Source organism: Myripristis murdjan, chromosome 1 (assembly GCF_902150065.1).
Source record: "Myripristis murdjan chromosome 1, fMyrMur1.1, whole genome shotgun sequence".
NCBI lineage: Eukaryota > Metazoa > Chordata > Actinopteri > Holocentriformes > Holocentridae > Myripristis > Myripristis murdjan.
The window spans coordinates 38,996,272-39,023,310 of NC_043980.1; the positions used below are offsets into that span (position 1 = coordinate 38,996,272).

Sequence of the window (27,039 nt, forward strand, 5' to 3'; positions counted from 1 at the left end):
TTTGGATGTACTTTCTCACGCACGCACCTTCACATGTAGTGAACTATCACTTTTAAACATATTCATTGTGCTTTCTCATAGGTTGACACACAAGAATAGGGTCTTTCGTAAGGTGTTATATATACACAGTGTTAAATACAAATACTGTTGTTTTTTTTTCCCATGCTGACAGTGTCATCCAAACCTGCCTTTTTTGTTTACAGAATAGTTTACCTCTTTAATATTACATATTTCTGAGATAAAACCATATTGTACACCATACTCAGTAGTAGCCAAGACAACACACGTCAGATAGTGATTTTAGAAGGAAAAATGCAAAAAAGAATAGAGCGGTTATTTGTGGGGGTTGGTGGTTGATTCCCCACCAGACGTCCCAGTTGAGCCTCCTCTGTATCTACAGCGAGCTGGCTCTGAAACAAAGCCAGGCAAAGTCTGGAGAGAGGCAGTGGGCGGCCGCGTTCTTCCCGGCTCGTTTTGCCATGGTGAACATGCGGTTGTTGTTCTGCAGGTGCAGCACCGGATCACGGGCCAGGTGATGGCGCTGAAAATGAACACTCTGGCCAGCAACAAGGCTAACATGCTACGAGAAGTGCAGCTGATGAATAGGCTTTGCCACCCTAATATACTCAGGTATGTATGATACATTGATTCATGCATGGACTTGGACACACACATTGGTTTCTGAACGCATACACACACATACACACACGTCCACCCTACCATTCACCGGGGATCCAAACGCTTTGATATCGCCACTCAAATGCCTGTAATACTTTATAATAATGTTCCTTAAGAAATGATTCATAAGGTATTCATGCATTGTAATAGATGATAATTTCTACATTTATAAAATAGTTCTACACGTGGTTATACTGTAAATATAGGTAACTGTTTATAATAAGTCAGGGTTGGTAAAGGGTTAGAGATAGATAAGAGATGGTCACAGATATTTCAGCATTTTCTTTAATATGTTAATAATAATAATAGTTGCTGAATGCTGTGAATGTTTAGTAGTAGTTGACATTCATTTATAAACATATTTGTAACATTGTAACATATATAAGAGAAGGAATACTAATCTTGTAAATATTATTGTAAATAATTATGGATGCCTTGAGCCATTTGTTGAGGAACATTATTATAAAGTGTACTTAAATGTGTTTCATCTAGTGAAGAAGATGCATATAAATCCGGAACAGTCACATGAAAAATAGGATGCAGCAAAGAATGTAATGACGTGAATTTAAGTAAAATGCACAATATGAAGGGGAAGTACGGGGAGAACAGTCTGCTGAGGGTGTGCAGAAGAGCAGAAGGGCTTACTGACAGAGCTGCAGTGATTAGTCGAATAATCAGTTGATCGCCAGCTATTGAATTAATCAATCAACTATTTTGGTAATCAGTGTATCATTTTGAGTCATTTTTAAGAAGAGAATGTGTCAATTCTCTGATCCCAGCTTCTCAAATCTGAATATTTTCTGGTTTCTTTAGACCTCTGTGACAGTGAACTAAATATCATGGGGAGGTAGGCTGTTGGTTGACACAAAACAAGACATTTCAGGACGTCACCTTAGGCTGTGGGAAATTGTGATTCACGTTTTTCACCGTGTTCTGGCATGAGAGAGTGGAGAGAGACAGGAAAGACAGGGCAGAGAGAGGGGACGACAGGCGGCGAAGGCTGTGGGCTGGATTGGTGCCCAGGCCGCTGCAGCTTGGCCTTGGTGTTACATGGCACGCGCTCCACGAGGTGAGCCACCGGGCCGCCCTCCAATAAAAGTGAGTTTTAGGAGGACATTTAAAAGAGGACGCTGAGTGTGTCTGCCTGAGATCTCCGAGCTCAGAGTTCAACAGCTGATTGGCCTGAACAGCAAAGGCCCGGTCATCTTCAGTGACAAGTCGAGAATTGGTCCCGATAGAATAGAATAAAGATAGAATAAAGGGAATTGCAGTAGTCAAGTCTGGAGGATATAAAAGCATGAATGACCTTTTCTAGATCTGTAAAGGTAAAGAAAGACCTGATATTGGACCAAACAACTAATCAGCTAATCCAGAAAGTAACTGAAAGATAGTTGGTGTGCTGGTGGCTCATGGTGTACAGCGTGGACCATGTCAGACCTGAGCTCTAAACCAGGCCCATGTCATCCACCCTCTCTCTGCCCTGTCTGTCCTATGTCTCTCTCCACTGTGGCTAATAAAGCAGGAATGCCCAGGGAATTACTGAAGAAAAAAAGGAAAGAAAATAATCGACAAATGAATCCATAATGAAAATAGACGTTAATTGCAGCTCAGCTTCCTCAGTCAAAGATGAGAGCGATCATGAAAGTACCAGTATGCATCCTTCATGCTCCGCCGAGAGAGATGCAGCAGTCTGAACAGATGATCATTCGAAAACTTAATGTTGTCTTTTTCCCATTTCTCTCCATCTCCTCAGGTTTCTTGGGGTTTGTGTCCACGAGGGTCAGCTTCATGCTCTAACTGAGGTAAAAAAAATCTGTATCTGTATCTATATCTATATATCTATATCTATATCCATCTATCTATATATAGATACAGATATTTAGATATAGATAGATATATATATGTAGATACATGTGTAGTTTTCTCCACTTCTCCACTTTTCTCCACTCCAACCAAGATACTCTGCAGTATCTTGGTTGTCCTTTTCACACACTTTCACTTCATCTGCAGTTCCTTAAAAAAAGTCAATATATGTGTAATAGAGTATTATTTTTCATCATACAATGACATATGGGTCCTTTCTTATTCTCCCCCCTTACAGTGTTACAACTTCACTCATTTGTGAGAGATTAGCGAGATAACTTCAGGCTCAACTCCGGATTTTCTGTATCACAAAGCTGGTTCACCTCTCATCGGGATAGGAAACCTAGGAGAGGAAAACAGAAATGAGAGATCATTCAAGGAATTTTGATAATTAAAAGTAAAAGTAAAATTTAAGGGGCATTTAAAATGATTGGTCGGCTGCCTCGGAACCCGCCCCTTATACGTGCGCGTTCACAGCTCTTGATGAGGCAAACCTGGATCAAATGAGCGAGTTGACCAGCGTCGTGATACCAGTTATCCCTGATCACCATGATCTCCATTAGTGTAGCCGGATAGGTCTCCAGGGAAATCCAGGGAAAACTGAGCTTGCTTCATGATACAGGCCTCTGGACATACACTCTCTCTTAATCCTCTCTTGCTTTCATCTTCTCTGTTTGATGGTATTGATCTGCTCAGTTTTATTCAGAACTCATTTTCTCTTCTTATCCTGTCTTTTGGTTCTTTGTTTCTCCCGTTTTTTTTTGTTTTTTTTTTACTTCTTACTTAAATCTTCTTTTCTTTTGTCATATTTTTCTTTCTCCCTTTCACTTCACTTTTTCACTCTCTCACTGTTTCTCATATTCCTTCAAACAACTTCATGTTTCATCCAAAAACCAACATTTTATTCCTCTCCATTTTTTTCTCTGTGCCTTGTCCTCTATTCCACATCTCTGCACTTAATCTGCAGTACTTTAAAATGTCTTAAACAGTGTTAAAATGTTTTGAATTCAGTTAGTAGAGGTCTTATTTTTCATCATGTCATGACAGGTTTCTTTGTGAGCCTGTCATAAGTGGGCAGAGTGAGAGAAAGTTCCTCTCTTACTCTTACAGCTTCACATCTTAAGTCATAAAGTGTATCCCAAAAACTAGCCTAGAAACAGAACATATGTAATTATATTTTTTCTTCAAAATTCTGGCGTATGACCTCAGTGTTTGCATTAGCCTCAAACAAAAATTCCATCATTGAAACTCCCTTTTCCTTCACACATTACCAAAATTATTAGCCCTGTTATCTGTCATACATACATACATCTCTATACTGTCTGGGAGAGCTTGGTATCCATGACAACACCAGAGGACAAGTCAAAAACTGACAGTACAGAGTATGGCTGCTTCTTGCCAACAGTAATGAATGATTAATGTGTTTTTGTGTCTGCCTCTGACTGTTGTGCATTTGTTGTGTGTTGCACACATGAATAAATAAGTATGTGTGTTTGCGTTTGACAGTGTGCACATTTCAATGGCATGTCAGCATGTTTAATATAGTTATTAATATAATCTGAGGGATGTTGATTTTTCAAGTGTCTAAAGCTGCGTATACACTGCGATTTAAGGATGTTCCACACAAGTGATGACCAGTGTGGAAGAAACATGTTGATATCTTTGGTTGAGGCTCCAAAACGGCGGTCCTACGTCACACTGTGAGAGAGGGTCAAAGTTGGCCGTTATCATGGTCTTGTGACCAAAGATAGCCTAGGACAAAACTTCTGACAGTGTCAGAAATTTAGGATAACCATCTCACAATGTTACTGCTGCTGTGAGCTATGTCTCCTAACTAACCAGTAGGCATGCAGCATCAAATGATGCACTGATCAATACATCACTGGTGCTAAACCCAATGATGGTGGTAAAGATAAACTAAATGTGTTGGATTCCAACAAACAAGAAAACCGAGATCACATTCTCCTCCTCCTCCTCCTTTGGATTTTTGTCATCTTTTATTCACTATTGCAATATTCACTCATGCTAAGCTTCGTTGTTCCCCACTGCAGCTGCACAGATGGATCATGTATGCTGATGATGTTTTCTTGTATATTGACTTGCTTTGTAGCCTAAAAGATTCAGAAGGTGTGTTCATCGTCCAGTCTACACACATCAGACTTGATGTCATACCCAATTTATTAAATCCAGGTCACACAGTGTGGCCTGCAATAAACTTATATGATTCATGAAATGTCCCAGTCCTCTGAGCACATTTGCTAAAGCTCCATTCTGGGATTTAGTTTTTATGTAACATTTTGATGTATAATGTTCAAAAACGTTTGAGGAATTGTGGTCAAACAGGTCTCTGTTGGTAATCTCTTTTTCTTGCATTGTCTTTTTTGTTCTTTCTTTTCTCCTGCAGTATATAAATGGTGGGAACCTGGAGCAGCTGTTGGACAGTGATCTGTACCTGTCATGGGGCGTCAGAATGGGTCTTTCTCTCGACATTGCCAGAGGGCTGCAGTACCTACACAGCAAGGGAATATTCCACAGAGACCTCACCTCCAAGGTACAGTCAACAGCACATCACACATAGTGTACAGTGCTTACCACCATATACCGCTGGTGTTATTTTAAAAATCTTGTTAACATGTATGTATGGCATGGTGTGGTTTGTGATATAGGCCATATGGCATGCAGAACACACACGTGCCTACTTGTAGTGTTTATATTGTATGTACTGGTATCTGATAGGTGCAGGTTTGTTTGTTTTAATGTTTGTTTTACTGTGTTGATTGGAAATTAGCTTCCTTGCTAAATCTGGTGCACTCATCTTTTTATTCTTGTGAATAGCTTATGAAAGTGCACACTGTCCTTTATAAATTGAATAAATAAAACTCTACCTGTGCTGATATTAAGTTGTTAACCTTTCAAGTATTTGAACAGTTTTGTTGGATTGAGATATATACAAGTAATCAAACAGATCAGTAAGTTCAAAAATAAGACACAATACAGACACACAAGACAATACAGAAAAAAATAATATAATACAAGTGAATACGTACATATCAGAGATTCCAGATGTGTATGAAGATAAGCCAGTAGATATATTTACGTTTTATGTATTTACGATGTATTATACGTACGTAAATGTAACATATACATTGAATTGAGTAGTTAAAATAAAATAACTCTTCTGTCAATATCATCATATGGATTTTAGTTGATATTAAATAATTACATCCATATACTGCAGCCAGTAGTGTTGATCTATTAAATTGTTTACCTAAAACTCAAAACATGCTTTTTGATGTCCACAATGATCATCTTATATGTTTTTCAATACTAGATATAATGTGTTATGTATATATCATGACGTTTTATGATACTGTTTGTAGTAGTATCTTAAAAAAGCAATATGTGCCACTACAGGACACACAAAGATATTGTGGCTCAAAATGTAAAATAAAAATAAAACACTTTAAATTGTCTTGTTGTTTTGAAAATACAACATGAATGTTGTTGAATATTGTTTCAAAACAATTATCATTGTGTTTTTCAAAAATAAGACCTGTTTTATACCAGTCACTTTACAAAGAAAATACAAAAGTATGAACATAGCAAAGACAATTTTTACTGAGGTCTTGCCTCCATATTTTACCGCTATAAATCACAAGTTTGTTGAAACATGACTTGGAGGACCTGATACTTAAAAATGCTACACATAACACCATTAAAGTTTGGTATTGAAAGAGGCTTGTGATCTAACATAATGCTGAAATTACACAGCACAACATACAATCAAAATCCTTCCATATTCAAATATTATGCCATATTATATTATCAAATAATACAGACTTTTTAGTTGAAATGGCGACCTTAGACTGTTCTGTTTCTGCGGCTGACAAAGTCATCACCATTCATTAACAACATAACTAAATTCTCTGTGTGAGGCATATGTTTCAGACTATTTTCTGATGGAGAGTACTGGTGTGAAGAAAGTCTGAAGTCTCTGAAAGTTCATTTCATATATAGATAAAAGGGAGGAAAATGATATCGGAGTTCTAGAATACAGCCGCTTGCTTCTGGAAAATATTATCAGAAATGTGAAGAACATACATTTTGGAGATGTAACTTACATGTGTTAAGTCACTGGTATAGTCCTTTTAAGGTAGGTTTGTAATCATCCTGTTTACATATGAGGATCATTATTGTAAGGCTGCCTCTCTGCTGTTTTCCCGCTCAGAACTGTCTGGTTCGCTGTGACAACGGTGTGTTCACTGCTGTGGTGGGAGACTTTGGCCTGGCAGAGAAGATCCCTGATTACAGGTGAGCAGGATGATACCATGAGAGCTGGTGAGGTGGTGCAAACATCATTCACACATCACAACCACATAATGCAGTCTTCAGTTGCAGTACAGCCGTAATGTTTTTGCATGCAAGACCAACATCAATCTTTGCAAAGATGTTTGTTTGATTCATTGTTTCCATGGACTATATCAGCATCCAGAAATATAGTGGGATGTATTGAATATCCAACTCTGGAAATACTATTAGTCTATGACTGAAATGTTTTTTATTTTTCTACTTTAATTGAAAAGTGACATGGTGCATTGTTTAGAACTGTATTGCCCGATTTTCACTATTTGATAAGAGAACTCAGAGAACTCGTATCAGAATTAAAATAGTGAAGCCCCCTAGTGGTGGCAATGCCTGCAGACATTGTTTATTTACACAAACTTTATGCCATTTGTAAAAATGTCTTGGTGCCTTAACCTTCAAAATATGGGTTGCAAACATTTAAGGATACACACATGACGTGGCTGCAGGCTATGGTGGCTTTTAAAGGCCAATAGACTTTTTTCACAGCCACCATTTTGACATGAAGTAGCAGGTAAACACAGGTGTTACTAATGAAATGAATTAAGCATCCGTTCCATTGAATGCAGCAGAGCCTTGCCCTGCCCATTCCTGCTCTGTTAGACCTAAATGGAATAGATCCCTAGTTTCAGTAGGAACATCTGTGTTCCCCCTGCTGTTTGTGTCAAAACAGCTGCTGGGAAAAAGAACTATAATGTGTAGCTAGGCCCAGAAATCTGTGCGCACACTACCACTCACAAAATATATTTATAAGTTCAAATATAGGCCTATGCTGTTGCCGTTGCACTTACCACTGCTTTAGACAAAATACAAATGCATTCAACTGTCCTCAGGTACTTTTTTAATCTTCAACAAGATTCTATGTGAGTCGATGTTTGATTTTAGGATTTTACTCATGCAATATGTCTTGCTTCGAGCAGAAAATGTAGCAAAGCTAAATATAGCCAAGGCAATTACCTTTGACCTCTCAGGGCAAATGTGAAGACACTTTACCAGATTATGCCTCGCCCTCTTTTTCACTGTGACTGGCTGGTTTTGGATGGGAGTCTGCAAAGGCCAGCTGCTCTTTAATCCTATGGAATCAATCACTCTCAAAGACAAAAAGTAGGCCTACTTTACCATTATTTGTATTATTTTTTGTTATTTTATTATTAATATTATTATTAACAATAATCTTGATAGTAGTAATGAATATTATTAGACTAAGAGAGATGCACAATCCATGTTTGAGCCAGTTTGAAAACCAAAAACAAATAATTATTTACACATGGGCAGAAAATGGGTCCACTGGGCTAAAAGACAGACAAACAGCACTAACACACTACACAACAATATTTCTAGGGATTTCTAGGGATTTGGTCAAGTAAACAGCCAGTTTTTTTTTTTTTTTTTTTTTTTAATGTGATAAAAGCGTACTATCTGTTGCACTGTTTGCATCATTACTGATGTCTGTTTTAACACGCTCTGGCATTCTGGGTAGTTTCAGACAGTTTGCCTTTTTTGCATCAAACGCTTCATCAGCCACAGCATCTCATGTATAATGCAGGCCAGCTGTCAAGGAATGTCAATTTGAGGCTAATAGACCATGAATTTGGTGTTTTTCAAAGCCAGAGCTCTAAAGATTATGGCAGATGTCAAGATTTAGAGCCGTGACTGCCTCCAAATAACATAATTTAGTGCTGCAAGCAGCTGTTAATTCAGTGTACATTGATGTGAAACTACTTGCTAAACCGATATTAATCAATGTATCTATAAATCACACAGTGTAGTTTTTGACCACTAGAGGTGCTATAATGCACATCAGGAAAACCGGGTCACCACATGTTTTTCCAGCATCTATGAGCCAAAGGGGTGATATATTACACACACTGATGTAAGCAACTTTAAAATGATCTCTTCCCCACAGTGTTTGGCAAGACTAGTTAGTCACAAATAGCCATGGTGTACATACTTTTTAGTCTGTTTTGGTTCTGTCACTGGTTTTAAAGAGATGTTATGAATGGAACGCCTTGGCAGTGAGTCATTCCCAATGCAGAAGGGTGGAAGGCCGGTCCCACTGCTCAGCTCATGAACTCGGCAGCCATGAAACTAAATTTAACACTTCCATGTATTACTTACGACAGTGTGTTAGGGCCATTGTAAGGGAAAAAAATAATGGAGCTGGGGGAGAGGGGGTTATATCTGAGAAAAAAACTCTGACATTAAAGTCATAAATTTAAGATTAAAGTGGCATATTTATGAGAAGAAACAAATTTCTGAGAAAAAAAATTTGAAATTCTGAGATAATAAAGTCACAAATTTCAAGAAAAACTCAGAAAAGAAGAGATTGAAGAGACATTGCCTTGACTTGGACCGATTCAGGAGAATAGACAGAAAGTTTTTTTCTCATAAATTTGTGAGTTTTTTTCCTCATAAATTTACCACTTTAATTTCAGAGAATATCCATGTTTTTTCTTTTAAATTTATGACTTTAATCTTGGAAATTCTGAGTTTTTTTCTTGAAATATTACCACCCCCCCTCCTGAAAATTCAACATCATGATTATAATGACCAAAATGATCATGGTTTTGCTACTGGATTTGGGGATATTTTCTGGGATTATTAAAATATTTAATAGTGTTCATTTGCAGTCCACTTATACCTACAATATTTTGAGGCAGTGCTTGAAGGCACTGTTCTAGGCTGCAAGTAATAGTGGATTAAATGAGCAAAACAACACCCACTAGTCTCTGAGGCAAAAGGTGGAGCCAAGGTGGAGTAATGCTTTCGTGACCTGTCAATCACCAGGAAAATACAATCTGCCTCAACACCCCTGTGATATCCTCTTGGGCATTAATGTAAGACATTTATTGAGAAGTTGGACTGTGGTTTGCTTGACTTGCATAGAGGTGGGCAGGGTTTGGAGCCTGCCACTAGATGTCACTAGAGGCACTGTGTTTCCTCCCACTTGGCTTCAAGGTTCACCTGGAGGTTTGACTGCTTAGTTCTGGACATCAGTTGTAAAATTCTAGAGGGCCATGTGAAAACTTTGGAAACCTCTTTTTCTTTTTAGTGATGGCGCGGAGAAGCAGCCTCTGGCTATTGTGGGCTCCCCTTATTGGATGGCCCCGGAAGTGCTGAGAGGAGAGCTGTATGATGAGAAGGTAAACCTTGTTCATCCTCATTGATCTGAGTTGAAGTAAACATCTAGTGTAGTATAGTTGTCACTGACTCCCATTCTAAACTTTGACACTATGGCCTTAAAGCAAAATGTAACTTTGGTAGAGTTGGGTTACATAGTTACTTGGAGGTGATATGAGTCCACATGGTGTAAAATATCTTTATTAGCTGCTCTGTGCTTCCCTGGGCTATTAATCCAGAATGCTGTAGTTGAGTCTTTCCATTCACTTCCATAGCGCAGCTAAACCGCTCCCAAAATAACACTTTCAGCACATAAACAAACAAAAACAAAGCAGATTATGAGATTATTAAAAAAAAAACAAGGTCAAACCATTTTTTGTGTGAGGTCATTCTTCCTGGAGCAAGGTTACTGTGTGAATGTTTCCTGCAGACATTACCTGCTGGATCTACTTTCCAGTTCAAATACGAAAATAATAAGAAAAGAGCTGTTTGATTCTCTCAAAAATGGATGGAATTTGTCCCCATTCATTTATGAATTAAACATGTTATTTTGGGGAGCGGTTTTTCCCAGCAATGAAAATGAATGTGGAGGTACAAAGACAATATTGTGGATTAATTGCCCAGGGGAGCTGTGAGTGTATTTGTGTTAAATGTATGATTGTATTAATGTGGTGGTTTTTTTTTTGTTTGTTTGTTTGTTTTTTAATACAACTTCCATAGTATCATTTCTGCTTACGCAACTGGTGTTGTAGTGCACTTTACTGTATTGTATGAATTCTACTGTGTTATTTGTATAAATTATTTTACATATTACCTGCCATTGGACTGCAGATGAAAAATAGATGGCTCCCAACAAATCCATAAAAAGTCTTGCATTTTCTTTCTTAAATTTACGATCTTAAAAGGTTTTCATAGGTCTTAACAATGTCCACTTGAGAAATGAGATAACTGCTGCATGAGGGCAAATAACCCAACTGTTAAAGTGCATGCTAATGGAATAACTATCTAAACTTTGCTTGACATAATACCATATTGTTTTCACCATGCTGGTAAATGTTAAGAACATCACAGTTTCTAAATGTGTTCTGTTGTCAGTTGTTTGGCATCCAATGTTAATGAACTCATGTGGACACGATAAAAGTAAAAGCTGACTTTATTTGTACTATCCATTGACAGTTTCAGAACCTGTAGTCTGTTTTGTTTTGCAGACTTTTTAAAATTTTTTGCTAATGTCTTGTTTTACATTTCATTTGACATTAAAATGTGTTAAACATCTTAAATTTAATCTGATTAAATGAGCATTTAATATACATGGCCCTTACAAATAGGCAAATAGAAATTACTTACCTATTTTATACAGGTAAGTATGAATTTAAGTCTTGGAATACCTACATCGGTTTGAACCTGTAATTGTGCTGTGTTCCCTCGTTTCTCTCCAGGTGGATGTGTTTGCATTTGGCATTATCCTGTGTGAGATTATTGCCAGGATTGAAGCTGATCCTGACTTCTTACCCAGGACAGAGGTAGGAATCTGCGCTTTGTGTGTTTTTGGATTTGGACTTTGGGTATCGGTCAGCTCTGGACACTCCTCTCTCCATCTGTCAACCAGCAACATCAGGCTTTCTTTGCAATGCACAATAACAATTTGACAGTTTTCCACCTTTTCCACCCACCCAAAAAACAGAGCATGGTTTACCTGTAAGATCGCAGCTCACTCAGTGAAAAGCAACAGCTGCATTTTGAAATGTGGAAATTCTGTCCAGCCCCATGGTGCATTTGAGGTGATGATGTATATTTCTTTTTCCAAGAATCCAAGAAGAGGCTTGTGGCAGTATCACATCAAAGGCATGGCTAAAATTGAAATTTCCACAATAATACAGCTCTAACCTCATTTTATGAATTGCCTTGTGGAAAATGGTTTTGTTTGGGTTAGGGTTAGAGGGGTGAAGCATTTCACACTGACTGACTGACTGACCTGAATTCTCCTCTACATCATGCACCTATGGTTGAAGAATGTGTCCAGGATTGAGTGCAGTACTCACTATATTGTTTTCTAAATACAAAGATGTGTCAGTAGGATACACATAGCAACATGCTACTAATATGTGCTGTGCTGGAGTGGATCACAGGACACTGTATGTCCCAAACTGCGCTCAAGGATTTGTGGCAAATGGAACATTTTAAAGAGCAAACCATGGAAACTTAAACTTCGTAGTTGTGGTTTCTTGACCCAGATAGAGGCAGTATTCTGTTCCTCATAACTTATGATCACTGCTGCAGTGAGAAGACCTGAATATTTAATCACTGCAGAGGTGTGTATGTGTCTGTGTGTGTGCGAGTGTGTGTATCCAACCATATTTATAATGCAGAGTAATCCTCCACCTGGTGGAAAGCTAGGTGAACTACATGTGTGGGTGGCGTTTTTTAGTCATTATTTGCCACGTCTATTGTTCACTTGGTTTGTATCTCTTATGTCAGAGCCATAATACATAGAGTAATCAGTGAACTACAGTTCTTAAATTTGTTAATGGACATATGTGTCATCATGGATTGTTTGTTTCATGATGCATGAAAGAAATAGCACTATATAAAACACATGCATGCATACACAGAGCAGAAAATGTGGATTTTATCTTGTGTGTATATATAGTTTGTGTGTTCTGTGTAAACATGCATATGCTTGTGCATTTGTACTTGAGCGTGTTGGTGTTGGTCTCGTGCTCTTATACTATTTGGAAGTGTAAAGATGTATGTGTGTGTGTTTAGGACTTTGGACTGGATGTGGAGGCCTTTGAGAACATGGTTGGTGACTGTCCACCTGCCCTCTTCAGCCTGGCTGTCACCTGCTGCAATGTAAGTGCTTTGTATACACACACACACACACATAAATGTGTAAAAGACTACTGTGGTGTGGGTCAGTTTATCAAAGAGTCAGCAGCAGTACTACCACGACAGCGTATTGGAGCCAGTGAAGGCAGAAAAAAAACATGGAGTCAGGGGTGGGTGGGGGGACAATATTCCTATATAATATAATAATAATATTCAGAACTTCCTAGATTAAAGTCGTAAATTTGCAAGAAAAAAAATTGGATATTGTCTGAGGTTAAAGTGGTAAATATCTGAGAAAAACTGACAAAGTTGAGAGAAAACTGGACTGTGAAGAGACATTGCTGTGACTTGGGCTGATTCAGAAGAAACCAATCTTGTGCAGGCCTGAGACACGGCGAGCAGCAGCGTCTGCAGAGTGAGGCTGACCCAACCTCACAAAGTCAAGCCTTGACCAAAGAAAAAAAAAAAAAAAAAAGGGGAAAAAAAAATTCTGAGTGTCTTCTTGTAAATTTGTTAGTTACTCTTAGAAATTGTGAGTTTTTTTCTCGGAATATTACCACCCTCTGGCTCCACAATTTTTCTTTCCCTTCTCAGCAATGGTACTAATAAGCCATCGTAGTAGCACTGGGGCTCAGGTGCCCCCAAACAGTCATACATATTTCCTCTTTTTTTCAGATGAGTTCTGTGAGGCGTCCCACGTTCTCTGACATTGTGTTCACACTGGAAGGGATGGACAGAGGAGAGGAGGGAGATCAATCCATCGCTCTCGGTAAATGGAAAACATTGTTGGTTATAGGTATATAAAACTAACTCAGAAAAGGTTTTTCTTTGCAGCACCATGTAAAACAGGTAACTTAGGGCATAGACTCACTACATGACGTTTAGGCTGATTATAACCATGGTTTAGCACTGATCAATAGTCAAAATTACACAGAGCTAGGATTAACAAGGGTCAGTCATACCTATTATGCTGTATTGTGTGAGGGCTCAAGACTGTCTTTTGTTGCCTCCTGATTCATTTAGGACCAGTATTTTGTTCTTTGTGGGTTTCTTCACACTTTTTACCATATGTGGTACTTTGGTAAATTATAATATGCACTGTTTAGGGCGTGTAGAGCCCTAAAAACCCTGTGTAATAAAACCCAAGTTTGTGCTCATGCCCCAGGCTGGATGGTAGAAGTCACACAAGTGTAAACCAAAATGAATGAGGCAGGTCTGGCTGGGCAAACAACACAATTTAATGTAGCGACCTAAAGCTGAAAAGATATTTTGAGGTATGCACAAAAACACACGTTTGTTTGAGATTCATTATCAAGATTCTTACAATCAATACCCTTTACTTTCAAAGTGGTGGAACTGCTTTTCTTCCCCAGAACTGCGGTGCATAAACATTCCAGGTAGGTGAACAGGACATAGTGCCATTGTGTTGTGATACAGTTGCTGTTTGAGGAAACAAAGTAATTGCAGCAGTTTGGAGGAATGGTGGCAAGAAAGAGTGTTGGTAATGAATCTCAAACAAACGTATGTTGTCGTGGATCCCTCAAAACATTTTTTCAGCTTTGTGTTGCTGAAAATTGTGTTACTTGCTCAGCCAGATCCACTTGATACATTTTGAAGAACAGTTCCAGTGAAGCGCTTGTTCTCCTGACAGGGAGGGAGTTGATGGCTCAAACTTGGAGGATCAGGAGCAGATTTTAGGGCTCAAGTAGTTTGAAGTAGTGAAATAGTCAACTGGTGTATTCATTTTATGACGCAAGACAAAATAAATAAAATAAAATAAAAGCCAGTTATTAAGTATGTAATATCCAGTCATGTAGTCTTTCTAGTTTTAATGGGACTTGAGGTTGTTTGGTGGACTGCGATTGTCAGATTACTTGAACACACGGTACGGTATCATGCTGCTAAGACTTCCTATTTTATCACTCACCTTGGTCTCTCTCACTGTTTCTCACTCCCTTCTTTCATTTTCCGCCTCCCTCCCATATTCTTCTCCTTTCCTCCCTCCTTCAGAACCAGTGGCAGTAGAAGTCAGCCCCTACCGACGCCGTAGCTCTCCCTGTCATCCTGGTGACCACCTCCAGCAACGTTTGTCAAGGAGCCAGTCGGACATGCTGCCTTCTGTGCCCCTCACCCCTCCCCATCTTGGGACACCTGGGAGGGTCAACCCCTTCTCTCTGAGACAGGACCTGAACGGTGGGCGGTGTAAACTCTTAGACACGCCAAGCAAGTCTGTGATCTCCTTGACTTTTACGCTCCCAGCTCCTTGCGATCCCTGTGCCTCTCCCCACCTTCTAAGAGGGACCCCAGGGACCAGAGCGCCCCCAAGGAGGTGTCAGTCCCTTCCCTGTACCCCTGAGCTTGGTCGGACCATTACCTTGCCAAGAGGCCTGGACGGGAAGAGGGAAGCACAGGACGAAGAAGGTGGCATGGCAGTCAAAGGACATATAGAGGACAATGTGGAAGATGATGTGAGGAGGACAAAAGGGATATCACAGGAGGTGGACACAGTGGATGAAGGGTTAGAGGTAGAACAGAGGGAGGAGAGAGGGAAAAGACAATTGTCAAAGGAGGAAGAGGAAGATATGATCGGAGAGGATTCAGGTCATCCTCTTGAACTGGAGATGGTGTCTCTGGGACGACTAGAAGAGGAAGAGGAGGAAGAGGAGGAGAGTTTTTGTCAAACAGAGCCAATGGACTGTACAAAGTCCCCAGAGCCAGTAGAAGGAGTGCTTGCCTCCACGCTGGGAAGACCTCTGCTCACTTCCACCTCCACTTCCTCTCTACAGACCAATGGCTGGCGACTTCCCATCTCCAACGGACCACCCTCCTTGCCTCCATTGCCACGACTGGATAATAACAACGGTTCAACACTCATGATCGGACGGCAGGTACAATGGGGAGGAGGGGGGCTGCTTAATGGTTATGGTGGAGCCCAAGTCCTTTCCTCTGAGCCTCCCGGCCATTCAGAGCAGGACGAGGTCATTTCCTGTCCAGGATGTTGCCTGATGGGGCTGAGTTTTCCTTCTGTGTGCCTCCGTGGTTCGGCTGCTGTGCCTGCCCCCCGGCGACGGGCATCACTACCACGGCAACGACCCTACCGAAACCTCAACGGAACCGTCACTGGTGGCGCTGCTTCCTCGTCAACAACAGCTGCCACAGCAGCCAAAGCTCTACTGTGTCGCAGCACAAATGGACTCGTAGTGGCCACTCCCTCGGTGCCCTGCGAGCCTGGCCGGCCTCTGCCAGAGGCCCAGACTTAGTTAGAATTGGTTTTAAAGTTGTGAGATGAACCAGCACTAAATGCTAGCTAGCAACCAACCAGCCAACTTACCAACAAGACATTTGTTGCTATGCTACTACTGAAAACTGACTGCTGACTATCAGCACCTGAGAGGTCTGCTGTTAATATGCTGAAATTATAGTGCATGGATGAGAGTGCCACTTGGTGGGCTAGAAGGATAAAACTGACAAAATCACTCTGACAGTCAGTGGCATGGCTCTGTGTCACCAAGATGTGGATAAGCTGAAACAGCTTATCTACACAGCTGATCTACACAAAGTCAAAACAAATGGAATGGGTTGAACTTTGCTGATCTGACACTTAACAGTCAGCAACAATAACATTGTACTGCCACTGGCATGGTGCTGATCCAAGTAGAGCAGCTAGACTGACTTCTAGTCAGGTACTGTCTAATTCAGGAGCCATGTGCCATGGAGGGCCAAGAGGCTGCAGGTTTTCATTCAAGCCAAAATTACACCAGGTGATGTCACTGATTACCTCAGCTTCAAGCAGAGAGAAGGGACTAATCAGTGAAATCACCTGGTGGAGTTTTTGGTTGGAATGAAAACCTGCAGCCTCTTGGCCCTCCATAGCATATGGTTCAACACCCCTAGTCTAATCTCTGCTGAACCAAATCAAACTGAAGCTAGTCTGCACTGTACTGTGCTAGTCTAACTATATAGTTAGTTACATTCTGAAGCTGCAGTTTGCAAAATAGGACCAGGGCTGGTTTAAAGTCCCTCACACCAAGCCGATGGCTGGGTGTCTGTCGCCAATGTTCGCGCTTAACTTGTGCTGCGTGTCTCACACCATCAGACATCATCAGAGGCTGATCGGCCGATTCCGCATGTTGAATCAGCAGCAGGCCTTCGGTGAGAAAAAGCTCTCTCAGTGGCTGTTCAGCCTAAGCAAAACAGGGCATAAGAAGAGAAGAGGAAATTAGTTTGTGTTGAACAGACCATTTTAAAGGTCCCATTTAAGTGTAACAGAGCTGTTCCAGTGCTCTGTTACACCTAAATGGAGCTGAACCTTAATTGATGTCATTAGTAACACCTGTGTTTACCCTGCTATTTCATGTCAAAATGGCTGCTGTGACAAAAGATCTATTAGCTAACCTGCTAGCTAGTTAGCATACCTTTTGAACAGATTCAGAGTTGTTTTACGTACTTACACCAGTTTATTTCTCATCTCTCCACAATCCTGATGTTTCCAGATTTTAATTATTAATAAAGACCACTGCCCCCTCCTGTTATGGAGAGTTATTTCTTCTCAGCAGAGTGCAGAATGCACTAGCCTGTTGGCCTTCAACGGCATATTTGTGTACAAATTTACAGCTTTTAGCAAAGCGATCTGACCGTCAGCCTCAGTTGGCGCTAGGCCTTTGACGTCGGCTTGTTGTGTCCCGGTCATCATATTGTTCAACATTTGTACAGAACACACAAAATTTAAAAAATGTGTAACTGCAGTGCTTTCTGTGTTTTTTTTTTTTTTGTTTGTTTTGTTTTGTTTTTTTTTTAAGCAGTGGTGGATTTAAAAAGATGTATTTTTATTTGAACAGCTTATAAGCATTTTTGTAATGTAATTATGGGTTGAATTTAGGGGGATAATTTTTAACACATGAATAATACTGGATGGAAATATATATGCTATGCTGCACTGTTGATAGCCTGGTCCAACATTCAGTGTGGTTTGGAAGAGAGAAATGACGATGCCAGCACAGCAAAGGGGTAGGTACAAAATTATCATATGAAAACACTGTAACTGTTTTTGATTCTATGAAATATACTAAAATTAACAGTAGCTACAGGGAAAACATTTATAAAGTAAAGATGATATACTTCCTACATTTTTTTTTTTTTTATAGCAGCTCACCTGTATGTACGTGTGTGTGTGTGTGTGTGTGTGTGTGTGTGTGTGTGAGTAAGTGTGTGTGTGTGTGTGTGTAAGTGTGTGAGAAAGTCAATTTGGGGGATTTAAAGGAAGAACATCTTGTCACCTTTAACTTATTTATTTTGGCACCTCTTTCTGGAGCACTTTGCATCAAAAACAACAGGCTTTTACAAGATGGTGCTTTATATGAATATGTACTGCTACAAACGTTTCATCCTTTAACATCCACTCTGCTTCACATGTATAGCGTGTATGTTTATGTGCATTTTGATTATGCAGCTGTAACTTTTAAACAATGGCATGTTAAGCAGGTATGATTATTTATTGTACAGATCATTTCACACACTGTGTGTGTATGTGTATTTGAGAGAAAGACGGAGTGATGGATACTCATAACATTTCAGATGTTAATGTTTTTCTGGTCATTTTCATGTTCTGTTCCTATATGGCTAGAAACCTGTTTGCAATAATCCGATATTAAAGTACAATTGTGCAAAAATCTTCCTGCGTTTTTTTTTTTTTTTTGTTTGTTTGTTTGTTTTTCCATCTTGTTAGATAAAGTTGAGAAAGAGAACAGAGACTGGGGGATGACCTGCCAAACAGGTGTTCATGCTGAGCCATCCACATGTTAATGAGGGAGTTTCCAGCTGTGTTGATGCTCATGCTGGTTCCTCACTGATAGGCTGCTTGTTTGCTTACATCCACAGTTAGATTAGAGGCCCAAAGTAATTTAACCGATAGAACAGCAGACTAAAAAACCAGATATGATTATGGTCACTAATTATAGTTACTGATCCATGTTCCATGCCCATTTATTGCTATTCAGGATCATAGTAACTGTAACAGTAGACCTTGAAATGAGATAGCAGGTAATCACAAGTGTTACTGATGACATTAATGATGGTTCGATTACATAAAGCAGACCATCTTATATGGTAGCAGCTACAATGGATCTTGAAATTGACTAAATGAAAGGTTATTGGAAACTGGCCAGACAGATAGATAGTTATGATCACTGAATATGGAACCTTTTTTTCCAGCTAATCTTACTTGCACTAATATTGTTGATGTGAGGCCAACAAATCAAGTTGATCTTATCGTTTAGCTTGTAGACTTGAAGATGAAAAAGGAAAGCAAATATCCTGAAAATGAAGATTTATTGTACACATTCAGAAAAATCTGTCTAACAATGAATCGTATTGAACATTAAAAAGTGTCCATTATGACTGCATCTGATACCAGTTTTCTAAAGGTCGGAGTGACAGAATTGGGTCAAAAGAGCAGAGAGACAACATGAGTATAGTATATTCCATTCAACACAGGACCCACAAGGATTTTAGATGAAGAAAAAAAGGAAATGCAGAGATGCACTGAGAACATTGAAGAAGACTAACATGTGACAGGTGCATGATTCAAAGCATCCAGCCTGTCGACTGTGTCAGTAGTTAACAATATAACTAAGGTCTGGCAAGGGCAATTTCACAGTTTTTGTCATGGCGTATAGAGTTACATGTTACAGGGGATACATTGTGATAAGAAAATGTGGACTGTAAGGTTTTAGCTAAAGTGTCTGCAAATAGTCTTTAATGAACTTCAGGTGATAACTCGTCCAGCAAATTACCTACTCTGTGAATGAATGATGGCAAAGTGCTCCATGTAAGGAAATGCGATAGGGGGGCCTTTTGCATGTCCTCATCTGAACTTTCAGTTTGATATGAAACTGTTAAAAATAAGAAGGACATTGTTTGCCTTTTGTTCCTACCTCAAAATAAAATATATAAATAAAATATAAAAACAAAACAAAACAAAATACAAATATTTTGCTCAGTAGTGCTGTGCAATATATTCATATTAAATTGATATTGTGCAAAATTAACGTAACAAAGTGATATGACGTGTTGTTAGACTGATGTAGCTCTTCTATTTGCTTCCATCTGCTTGGTCATCATGTCCACATTACTAATGACTTTTTTTCTTTTTTCTTTTTTAAATCTCATTTGTGTAGGTATTTAATACCGTGCATGAGTGAGGTTGAGACAAATATCCTTGACATAAACCAAATTTCCAAATATATACCATATACCAAATTACCCCCTGGGGACAAATAAAGTATGATTGATTGATTGATTGACATGATATCAAAGGTGGAAAAGGCTTTTCGAGTAAATTTCTGTCACAGAGGCCTAATCTACAAAATAATTTACTGTCATCTAATCCCACAAACATACCAAAGCAGAGAGCTAACTCTTCAGCACAGTGTGTATGGCTGTTGGAGGAGCATGATAGTATTATATAAATCAGAGGATGTTGCAGACTGACTCTGAATTCTGCATCGACACTTCAGCAGCAGCACATCTACTCTGAACTCTAAAACCAAGAAATGGCAGGCAAACGGGCCAGATATGGTGAGTCACTGTACTGCTGCTTTGCATTATATGTAAGTGCATTCACTCAAAGTTTGATCATACTTTTCTTATGACAGCTCAAATGAATTTCTTGCCCATATAAGTACTGATAGAAACTGGTAGAGATAACAACTTTTTTTTGTCTGAAAACTATATCTGAAAACGTGATATATACAGTATTATATATACACTACTCACAAAAAGTTAGGGATATTCGGCTTTTGGGTGAAATTTCAGGATGAACCTAAAATGCATTATAACCTTTACAGGTGAACTTAATGTGACCTTCTGTAAACTTTTGAATGCACATGTCCAACTGTTCAATGTTTCAGTACTTTTTGCACAAGTTGCTGTTCTCTAACAAGGAGTTTAACGGCAAAATTCACATCAGGTGTTTGATGCTCCAGCTCATCGAGGTCGTATCATTAGGGAACGGCTGCTGGAGACTGGGGTACCTCAAATGGAGTGGCCTGCACTTTCTCAGACCTGAATACCATAGAAAACCTATGGGATCAGCTGAGTGGCCGTGTAGAGGCTCGGAGCTCTGTACCCCAGAACCTCAATGTCCTGAGGGCCGCCCTTCAAGAAGAGTGGGATGCCATGCCTCAGCAGACAATAAGTCGACTTGTGAACAGCATGAGACGTCGTTGTCAAGCTGTAATTGATGCTCAAGGGCACATGACAAGTTATTGACACTGACATTTTTTGTTGTGGTATATCCACCACTGTTGTTGGCTTTTGTTTCAAGAAATTGTTTGAGATGAGGAAATCACCAGTGTATGCTTCTACTTAAATGCCCTACTTTCATGATATAATATCACTGTAGCGTGAACATTTTACATTTTCCATAAATTTCACCCAAAAGCCAAATATCCCTAACTTTTTGTGAGTAGTGTATATATTCAAAGACTGGGCAGTTACATGTTATTATGCATTCAAGACAGCAGGTGGCGACCTTGCACTAGTTAGGGTCTGAGGTTGGGGTTCTGAGGTCTGGTGTGAGCCACTGCAACAGCAGATACTGAAAAAAGTGGCTCAGACGTTGGCCAGGTTAACACTGTTTGCAACTTCACAGAGTTAGGAGCTAATTTTAGTGCTTTTAGTGCCTAAAATTAGGACTGACATGCCCATTATTTGTAAGAGTTTCTCTGAAAGTTAGGAGCTACTTTTAGCCTTAAAATGTTTTGTGAATACAGGCCCATGAGTTGTTTTTTTGACATTGTCTCTGAGGTTCTGGAGTTACCAGTTGACCCATCTTCCAAAATTGCCATATGTAGTGTTCCTGAAGAAGAACCTATCCTCCTGTGTCTGCCAAACAAACAACTGGTACCTCCTTTGCCTCTCTGACAGCATGTTGAAATATTCTCCTCTTCTGAAAGAAATGATTACCCTCATTCAAAACACCCTGGCTATGTAATATGAAGTCCTTTTTTTAAGTTGGAAGAAATTAAATACAATATTTGTGTTTTAGATAAAAATCATTAATATATTATTCAATCATTTGTAGTGGTATTTCTTAAAAGGTCTTTGTTCATGCACATAAATGTGAATATGTGAACATTTGCTGATTATGCATCTATGGTGACCACAAGTCCCACTTTGTCCCAGTTTCAAGCTATCTTCCTCCCACCATCGTACAGAAGAACAGAGCAGCTTATACAATCTCTGAGGCCACTCACACTGGCAAGTTTGATCCGCGCCCAAGCACGATTGCCCTTAAAATCCGGATTCTTTGACCAGTGTGATCGCTCCGTATCGTGCTTGAATACGGTACACTTCCCCCGCTCTGGCATGGTTGGAAGGGGTGTGCTTCTGCACGGTACGGGCGCGTACATGAGCACATGCATGGTCACGCACGCAGTGCGATGTAAATCATGCAACTTTCCTCCTGCCTCTGCAAAATTGTTTAATGTGCGCAGCGCGATTACCGGTGAATGGCCGCGTTGCGCAATCAATAATCAGCCATGTTGTCTGTGTCTGTGTCCGTTGTGCTGCTGCAACCGCGTATAAACAAAAGTCGGTTTATAATGAAAGTACAGCAGCCGCGGCACCGCGCGGTGTGCGGCCACCCGGTCACCCGGTCTGCCGGATCTGACAGGTGCCGCTCCGGCTGTCAGTTGGACCTTTCTGAAGAAGGAGGAAGTTACCTCTGAAACTGTCAAGGTAAATAAACATCCCATGTCTGATTAAAAGGACCAAAAACGTTTTTTAGTTAAAAGGAAGACATGATGTATTTGAACTACATTGATTTATAATGACGTCGGGCCGTGCCTGTTGTTGTCGTATTTCAACGTGATGACGTGCACACCGGGGGCAATTGTGCTTGGGCGCGTTTGGGAAAAAGGTAATGTGAGTGCAGGCCAGCCGGGGACTGGGGAGGGGGGATTTTGGCTTTAGCACGATACGGCTCAAACTTGCCAATGTGAGTGGGCCCTCTGTCACCACCTTCCCACACTGCACACACACTGCCTTCCTATTGTCCTCTGCACCCCCTGGTGTTTACCATACATGCTGCCTCCATTGTCATGGCCCTGGTCACAACAGATACTGCATATTTAGTTTCAGTTTGTCTAGATGCTTTGTGAGTCACACAATCCTTCTCCAGTTTTATTAAGCTGGAGCCTATCCCAGCGCTCACTGGGCGGAAGGCAGGGGAACACCCTGGACAGGTCACTGATTCATCACAGGGCAGACAGACAAATAAGTGCATTCACACACACATTTAAACCTAGGGCCAAGAGCTCCCAGCTAGAGTTCTCATATTCTGCCCGAACCCGACCCGACCCGCCTAAAATTTACGTGAATTGGGCGGGTCGGGTCGGGCTTCGGGTTCTGTGGGGGATTTTTTTTTTTTTTAAATAAAAAAATAGAATTATGTGTTCTGTTATTGATTATGACGTTTCATTTTTATGTGACTGGTGGAGAGAGTGAGAGACTGGATTGGATTTGGAGGCTAAACTTTCAGTGACAGACAGACAACCAGCTGTGCGAGCGCAGCGCAAACAAGTGAGAGAGAGTTGCAGCAGTATCCGGCTGTGCTGGCACACTCGGCAGCAGGGACAGTTTCTGCTATGGGCAGTGCAACTGCCCAGGGTGCAATCTACTTGGGGGCGCACGAGAAAAAAAAAAAAAAAATCGCCAGTTTTCTAGACTACCGTATTGACCCGCACATGCCGCGGCACCATCAGTCGGCATCAGGTGGGCCGGACGCGGCACCGTCCGATACCGCGCCCACCCGTCAGGTCTGCCGGATCTGACAGGTGAGCTGCCTGATGCTGGCCAGTGCCGCAATACACAAGTCTGATACTTGGTGGATGAGTGGTTACCAGACATCTCTCTCTCTCTCTCTCTCTCTCTCCCTCTACTCTCTGTCTTTAGTCTCTACTCTCTCTAGTTAGCTAGCTAGCTACATTATATGGACAAAAGTATTGGGCCATGCCTCTTAATCACTGAATCCAGGTTTCTTTCAGTGCCATTGCTACAGGTGTAAGAAATCAAGCAGCCATGCAGTCTGCCTTCGCAGACATTTGTGAAAGAATGCCTCGTTCTAAAGAGCTCACTGAATTCCAGCATGCTGCTGTAATAGTCATGTAATAGGATGCCACTGCTGCAACAAGTCAGCTGCTGAGGTTTTTTCCCTCCTAGGTATTCCACCATCAGCTGGAAGTGGGATTATTGCAGAATGGAAGCATTTAGGAACCACAGCAACTCAGCCACCAGGGGGCAGACCACATAGAGTTACAGAGAGGGGTCGCCGAGCTAGGGTGACCACCTGTCCCGCGTAGCACGTGCACGTACAGCATTTGAAGCCCATTTCACGCGTCCCGCAAATTGAGACCGTGCCCACATAATCAATGCTTGCTCTCAAAAAAAAAAAGCTCATTCGCCCAGGGGATAGGGCGATGAGAGATAGTTTTTCTCCTCCTGCGCTGCTGTCTGCTCATGCTGGTGTGTGTGTGTGTGTGTGTGTGTGTGTGTGTGTGTGTGTGTGTGTGTGTGTGTGTGTGTGGAGCACACACCCACCAGCGCTGTCTGAAGCCTGGCGCAGGGAGAACAAAGTTAAAACAGCAGCGCACTGACATAGATTGTGTAACAAAGTGAAGAGTTGCCACTCCGCTCTATTTTCACTGGCTAACAGCAGCACACTGGCTTAGCTTGTCTATTCAGAGAAGAGGTATCACTTCAGCTTATTTTTCAATCTTTGTTATCACATGCATACTACTGCTCATTCATTGGTAGCTGAATTGTTAGGTCTGTTTGATAAGCAATTTAAATTTTTAAAATAATAATAATTTAAAAAAAAAAAAAAAAAAGCCAACATGATGCAGGTCAAAGACTAAAAAAAGACTATTGACTAAAACTAGACTAAAATACTTTGGATTTTCTTCGACTAAAACTAGACTAAAATGCCAAGACTTTTCGTCGACTAAAATGTGACTAAACAAAAAAGAATTCAAGTTGACTAAATATGACTAAAACTAAAAAGGGCTTTTGACACAAGACTAAGACTAAAATTAAATTGAAAAATAGCCGACGAAATTAACACTGTTATAAGCTATTTAATTTTATTTATATTTTCCATTGCAATTCATTCACTTTAAATACAAAGTAAATCTTAAGTGGAAGTTCATCTGTCAATTAATTGAAATGTTTAAAATATTATGAATATCTTATTTAGAAAAAAAAAAAACACATTGAAAGCTAAGGGCTCATTAACAAGGGTGGCCTATTCATGAGCATACAGCAGCAATTACATATGTTAGGGGAACAGGACAACATTAATATACCATGTAAAGTGGTATCTGCTAGAAATCGGTAAACCAGTATCGGTGAGTCTGCCCGCCAAGTGGGGGCGCCGCCACGCCGGGCGGTGTCCCACATTATCCCTCTGAATCATACCCCTTGTCCCCCATTGGGCTTATTAGCAGGTGGTCACCCTACGCCGAGCACTGAGGCGCATAGTGTGTAAAAGTGGCCGACGCTCTGCTGACTCAATAACTGCAGAGCTCCAAACCTCCTCTGGAATCAACATCAGCACAAAAACTGTGCATCAGGAGCTTCATGGCATGAGCTGCATGCAAGCCTTACATCACCAAGCACAATGCCAAGCATTGGATGGAACGATGTAAAGCACGCTGCCACTGGACTCTGGAGCGGTGGAAACGTGTTCTGTGGAGCGACTAATCACACTTCTCTATCTGGCGCCCCCAGAGACACACTCCAAAATCTTGTAGAAAACCTTCCCAGAGGAGTGGAAGCCGTTCTAGCTGCAGAGGAGGGACCAACTCCATATGTTATGAATGGATGTCATGAAAGCTCCTGTAGGTGTAATGTGTAGGTGGCCAAATACTTTTGTCCATATAGTGTATCTATCTCTCTATCTGTCTATCTACATTAAACATGCATCTGGACAACCCCTTTTAAAGAAACCTAATCTTGACCCGCTCACGCTAAACAATTTCTAACCTATTTCTAAGTTGTCTCTCAGCTGATTGCTTATATGAGCCTTAACAACATACACTATATTACCAAAAGTATTCGCTCACCCATTCAAATGATCAGAATCAGGTGTCCTAATCACTTGGCCTGGCCACAGGTGTATAAAATCAAGCACTCAGGCATGCAGACTGTGAAACAAGACATTTGTGAAAGAATGGGCCGCTCTCAGGAGCTCAGTGAATTCCAGCGTGGAACTGTCATAGGATGCCACCTGTGCAACAAATCCAGTCGTGAAATTTCCTCGCTCCTAAATATTCCACAGTCAACTGTCAGCTCTATTATAACAAAATGGAAGCGTTTGGGAACAACAGCAACTCAGCCACGAAGTGGTAGGCCACGTAAAGTGACAGAGAGGGGTCAGCGGATGCTGAAGCGTATAGTGCAAAGAGGTCGCCGACTTTCTGCACAGTCAATTGCTACAGAGCTACAAACTTCATGTGACCTTCAGATTAGCCCAAGTACAGTACGCAGAGAGCTTCATTGAATGGGTTCCATGGCCGAGCAGCTGCAGCCAAGCCACACATCACCAAGTGCAATGCAAAGCGTCGGATGCAATGGTGTAAAGCACGCCGCCACTGGCCTCTAGAGCAGTGGAGACGCGTTCTCTGGAGTGATGAATCACCTTTTTCCATCTGGCAATCTGATGGACGAGTCTGGGTTTGGAGGTTGCCAGGAGAACGGTACATTTCAGACTGCATTGTGCCGACTGTGAAATTTGGTGGAGGAGGAATTATGGTGTGGGGTTGTTTTTCAGGAGCTGGGCTTGGCCCCTTAGTTCCAGTGAAAGGAACTTTGAATGCTTCAGGATACCAAAACATTTTGGACAATTCCATGCTCCCAACCTTGTGGGAACAGTTTGGAGCGGGCCCCTTCCTCTTCCAACATGACTGTGCACCAGTGCACAAAGCAAGGTCCATAAAGACATGGATGACAGAGTCTGGTGTGGATGAACTTGACTGGCCTGCACAGAGTCCTGACCTGAACCCGATAGAACACCTTTGGGATGAATTAGAGCGGAGACTGAGAGCCAGGCCTTCTCGACCAACATCAGTGTGTGACCTCACCAATGCGCTTTTGGAAGAATGGTCAAAAATTCCTATAAACACTCTCCTC

The 27,039-nt window shown here is 40.8% G+C and overlaps 1 protein-coding gene across 1 annotated transcript in view; it reads left to right on the top strand.

The window, feature by feature from the left end:
• LOC115360258 (dual specificity testis-specific protein kinase 2-like) overlaps window positions 1–18,525 on the top strand; it is a 29,875-nt gene extending 11,350 nt beyond the window's left edge. The window contains exons 3-11 of the mRNA XM_030053039.1: window positions 509–630; window positions 2,432–2,480; window positions 4,946–5,092; window positions 6,770–6,852; window positions 9,956–10,046; window positions 11,463–11,546; window positions 12,790–12,876; window positions 13,528–13,621; window positions 14,863–18,525. Coding sequence (XP_029908899.1) covers window positions 509–630; window positions 2,432–2,480; window positions 4,946–5,092; window positions 6,770–6,852; window positions 9,956–10,046; window positions 11,463–11,546; window positions 12,790–12,876; window positions 13,528–13,621; window positions 14,863–16,112 — 2,007 coding nt within the window. The 3' untranslated portion in view covers window positions 16,113–18,525. The remainder of the gene's footprint in view (window positions 1–508; window positions 631–2,431; window positions 2,481–4,945; window positions 5,093–6,769; window positions 6,853–9,955; window positions 10,047–11,462; window positions 11,547–12,789; window positions 12,877–13,527; window positions 13,622–14,862) is intronic.
• The last annotated feature ends 8,514 nt before the right edge of the window (window positions 18,526–27,039 follow it).